Source organism: Sardina pilchardus, chromosome 24 (genome assembly GCF_963854185.1).
Source record: "Sardina pilchardus chromosome 24, fSarPil1.1, whole genome shotgun sequence".
Lineage (NCBI taxonomy): Eukaryota > Metazoa > Chordata > Actinopteri > Clupeiformes > Clupeidae > Sardina > Sardina pilchardus.
Genome location: NC_085017.1, coordinates 8,551,910 through 8,556,909, shown reverse-complemented (window position 1 = coordinate 8,556,909; position 5,000 = coordinate 8,551,910). Strand labels below are relative to the sequence as shown.

Genomic DNA, 5,000 nt, shown 5'->3' with positions numbered 1-5,000 from the left:
CACACACACACACACACACACACACACAGGCACGTCCAGTACATACAGTACAGTACACAAACATGCCCCAGACTAGGCACAACAGAATGTGGCCCTGGAGAATGTCACACATATAAGGATCACAACACATTCATGAAACACAGTCACATTACTGAAACATTTTACAGAGATAGTTATTTTAACAGTGTAACAGAAAGTGTGTTCTTCAGTGTGTTCCTTGGATTGTTAGAATGACCCTTTCTCTTTTGTGTGTGTGTGTGTGTGTCCGTCCATTTGTGTGTGTGTGTGTGTGTGTGTGCGTAGGCAGTTCATGGACTCTCTATCTCTGGAGTGTGTGCTGGAGGTGGGTGTGTTTGGGGTGCTGCCTGAGACCCTCATGGAGAAGTGTGCTGAACTCAGCGTCAAAGACAACGCTGTTCAGAGCCTGGTGAAGGCTATGCAGGGTAGGACACACACACACACACACACACACACACACACACATATTTTTCCTTATAGTTACACTTTCTCTTATAAACACACTCATACTTACTGTGCGTGTGTGCGTGTGTGTGTGTGTGTGTGTGTGTGTGTGTGTGTGTGTGTGTGCGTGTGTGTGTGTGTGTGTGCGTGTGTGTGTGAGCAGCGTTGGCAGGGGTCAATGCGGATGTGGAGGAGAAGCTGTCGGAGGTGAAGGTGGCGCTGGAGGAGGAGGCGGCGGCCGAGAGGAGCCTGGGGGAGGTGCTTGGGGAGGCCCCGCCCCCGCCGACTCCCGCTCCGCTGGAGGAGGTGAAGAAGGAGCTCCGGCGCTACGAGGAGGCGCACGCCACCGCCACACACACCAACACCGAGCTGCACACACACATGAGCCAGCACCTGCCCAACCTGCGCCTGCTGCAGGGGCCCCTACAGCAGCTCCGGGACAGCCTGCCCACACCCAAACTCTCTGAAGGTGTGTGTGTGTGTGTGTGTGTGTGTGTGTGTGTGTGTGTCTGTGTGTCTGTGTGTCTGTGTGTCTGTGTGTCTGTGTGTCTGTGTGTCTGTGTGTCTGTATGTCTATGCACATGTCTGTGACCGAGTGTTTGTGTTCCTGTGTGTGTGTGTGTGTGTGTCTGTGTCTGTGTCTGTGCACATGTCTGTGAACGAGTGTTTGTGTGCCCACCTGTGTGTTTGTGTGTGTGTGTGTGTTCAGTTTGTGTGATCAGTTTACTGATATCTGTGGTCTGACAAGTGTGCTTGTGTACAGTTCATAAGAAAACCATTTTTTGTAAATGTTAGTGAGTGGAGTGTTAGGGTTAGAGTATGATAGAGATACAGTATTCTATATTATTGTGTAGACATGTGTGTTTCTGTGTCAGTAAAAGTTTGTGTAACCCTCTTAGATGATACGGCTGCTTTGCAACAGCTGCAAAGGATTCTGGGTAAAGTTCATGAAATGCGAGGGCAGCGACTGTCATTGGAGCAGCAGCTTCGTGACCTCATCCATAAAGATGACATCACCGGTGTCCTGGTCACTACGGAGCGTGCTCAGATGAAGGTAGACATTTCAGCGTTAGATCATCTCGTTTGCATCATATTTACATGCTCTGTTTACTTTGGACAACAACAATAGTTGCCTCCGAAACAGTAAACAATGCTGCCTTTTAAGATATCTAACAAGGGAGATATCTAACAGGAAATGTGGTACAAACAAAGGATCTGATCTCTGTGCTGATGATGGCCTATTGACTTTTAACAGGTGATGAGTGTTTTTGATCCAGAGAATGGTTCAATAAATGTTTTTAAAGTCTGTCTGTCTCCTTTCTCTCTCTTTCCATCTCTCCATCTGTCTCTCTCTACCCACCCTCCCTCTCTGGGCCGTCTGACTACCTATGATAACTATGCACTTTATTAATGCAACTCAACATTGCATTTTATTTTATATGATCATACTGCATTCTGTTTCTATTATATTTTGGACTATGGACTGTTTGATTACTCAGACTCAATGCACGTTATTTTCATGATGGATCCTATACTGCACTCTGTTTTATGTATTTTTTATGCATTTCTATAAAGAAAATAAGCATTTTTTAATGATTGCACCAACTGGTTAGATGTTAAACTACAGTATGTCGTTGTACTGGTTGTCCTTACTTTTGCAACGACAATGAAGTTGAATCCAATCTAGTCTAATCTTTCTGTCTATCCCCCCCCCCCCCCCCCCCCCTCCCCTCCTCAGGTGGTGTTTGAGGAGCAACTGCAGAAGTATTCCCAGTTGCAGGGGTACCTGGAGCAGAACCTGTCTGCTCAGGACAACATCCTGAGAGCCCTGACGGACGCCAACGTCCACACCGCGTCCGTGCGGAAACACCTGCAGGACACACACACACAGTGAGTAGTGCGCATGTACACACACACACACACACACACACAAACTAAGCTGCAGGGTATAGACACACACAGTGAGTAGTACGCATGTGCAGTAGTAGGGGTATAAAGACTCGGTAACCGATTTGAATGTTAACGATTGCATTGCATTAATGGGTTGCTTGCAGTTAAGAATAACTCTTGCCAAAATGCAATGTTGCTCCGCTCTCCAAGGTGCTGAATTAGGGAGTGGGTGACCTGTAACGAATGTTGTTTCATATCCTGGGTGTCATTAGGCATCTGCTGTTGCTTCGCTGTCCATGGTCCTGAAACAGGCGATTGTGACTTTTGGGGAGCTGTCTGTGGTGCTGAAAGTAACTAGACACTATTGCGGTGTTAAACTAACGGGTTACAAAACAATGCCATGCAGGGCCATGTGGGAACTTATCTCTCTTGCAGGACTTCAGCACTTTACTGGTGTTGTTAGGAAAACACCAGGTTTACTGGCAGTGAAGTAGCCAGGCTCCGCCTGTCTACGTACTACCGCTCAGTTTCTTTTCCCTACAGTACTCCGTTAGGAATAGCTTGATCCACTTTTGTTTACTCCGGATTCAAGATGCCCGACCAACCAGCGAACAGAGGGCGTTCCTGGGAGCGATTACATTTAAGTTGCAAGCCTATCGTTATCGTTGTGTCCCCCGTGGTAAACATACGTCATTACCAAATGTTAGTGATTGAACTCAATGATTTCAAACTTCAGACAAGCGTCCACCAACCAGGAAATAAACGTTTGCCAATGGATCTAGGCCAAACTCTGTGAAGTCATAGAGTCTGGTATCCAGGCTTGCAGTGAAGCACAAGGCTAATGTAAGAAATAAATTAATTTAGTCATGTAAACTGTTAACACGTGAGATTGTGTTTGTGTGTGTGTGTGTGTGTGTGTGTGTGTGTGTGTGTGTGTGTGTGTGTGTGTGTGTGTGTCAGGTGGGACAGTACAATCCAGGGCTTGCTGATGTCATCAGAGGCCTATGAGGAGCTGCTTCGGAAGGCGGAGGAGGGGCGGGCCTTCTACCAGGGGCTTCTGGGTAAATGCTCCACTCTCCTGCAGAGGGCCAAAGATGAGAGTCAGGAGAGAGAGCAGGAGCGACTCCGACTGTTAGACAGGTACGTGTGGGTGGGGTGGGTATGTATGGGTGTGTGTGGGCGTGAGTGTATGATTGTTTATTATTGTTCTAAATGTATTATTTAGTTTGTGTATGTTGTTGAGTGTACGTGTGTACTCCATGTGTGTATTCCTCATGAGTGTAACATGCTCTTCCTCTCTTGTGTGTGTGTGTGCAGGGCGGTGGGCAAAGCTCCTCCCAGACCCACGGCTCCAAAGCCACTCACTGACCGCGGCTTCTCGCCCTCCAGTCTGCCCAACCCCAGACTGACTGCTGGCGCTCTGCCCAACCCCTCGCTCCTCCCGGGGGGTGCTTCTGGCCCCGTGTCCTGGCCCCCTGTGGTGCCACCTGGGCAGCCTTTCCCCTCTCCTGCTGCTATGGCCCAGATGCCCCCACACACGCGCCCAACAGCCCCCCTGCACTCCCACCACCAGCCACCAGGGGCAGCACCTCCCGGCCAACCACCAAACGCCACACAGGGGCCCCCGTTCGGGTACGGCCCGTCGCCATGGCAATCGGCTCCAGGGGGTGCCATCCCCCGACATCCCATGATGCCTGGCGGCTACATGCCCCCGCCTCATATGGGCCAGAATGCCCCCAGACCGGGGCAGATGCCCCCTCCTCATCTGGCGCCTCAGTACCCGTCTGCCCACCCCCAGGCTTCTCCTACCCCCCACATGCCCCTGGGCCCCCCCTTGCAGCAGTACATGCCCTCTCACCCCGCTGGGATGCCCACCGCGCCTCTCAGGGGACATTTCCCCGGCCACCCAGGTCACCCTGGCATGCCGGGCCAGCCGCCAGCCCAAAGCCACGCCAACCCTTACCAGCCTGCCATGCCCGGCCAGCAGCAGGGACCTCCGGGCGTGCCGCCCCACCAGGGCATGCACATGGCCCCAAACAGAGTGCCCGCGCCTGGGCAAGCCCCGGGGCAGATGTACCCACCTCAGGGCCAGCACGGGATGGGGGGTTACCTGCCCCCCTCCGTCCAGGGCTACCCGCAGATGCCCTACGGGTATCCGGGCGCCCAGCCGAGAGTGCCCGCTCCAGCAGGTGGTGGTGGTGGTGGTGGTGTGCCAGTGCACGGTGGTATGCCCTCGTACAGCCCTCAGCCTCACATGCAGCCCCAGCCGCAGCCCCAGCCGCACCCTAACCTCATGGGGGCGCCACTGACCCCCGCCAGCACGGCCATGTCCAACCACGCGCCACCCCCCCACCTCCAGCAGCCTCTGGTCCCCCAGCAGGTTGGTGTTCCGTCGTCTTGGGCGACCGCTCCCACGGCAACCGGTCCCCCAGGGTCTCAGGGTCAGGGGGTCGCGGCCGCTGCTGTGGCCGACATCAGAGCCGAGCAGGACCCGCTACAGGCCAGGTTGGAGCAGCTCAGCCTTCAGCCACCAGAGGGCGCACTTCCTGCCTCTGCCAGTCAGCCCTCTCAACCAATCAATGGACAGGCTCATTCTCTCCACCAACTGGAACAGAAGAATGGCTTTGTAGAGCCCGCCCCCAGTGAGA

The 5,000-nt window shown here is 52.9% G+C and overlaps 1 protein-coding gene across 1 annotated transcript in view; it reads left to right on the top strand.

The window, feature by feature from the left end:
* The window catches only part of ptpn23b (protein tyrosine phosphatase, non-receptor type 23, b), a 12,837-nt gene that overhangs the window by 6,868 nt on the left and 969 nt on the right, over positions 1–5,000 (top strand). The window contains exons 15-20 of the mRNA XM_062529207.1: positions 304–443; positions 626–931; positions 1,362–1,516; positions 2,201–2,352; positions 3,313–3,492; positions 3,670–5,000. The exon at positions 3,670–5,000 is cut by the window's right edge and continues 969 nt beyond it. Of these exons, the coding sequence (XP_062385191.1) occupies positions 304–443; positions 626–931; positions 1,362–1,516; positions 2,201–2,352; positions 3,313–3,492; positions 3,670–5,000 (2,264 nt within the window). The remainder of the gene's footprint in view (positions 1–303; positions 444–625; positions 932–1,361; positions 1,517–2,200; positions 2,353–3,312; positions 3,493–3,669) is intronic.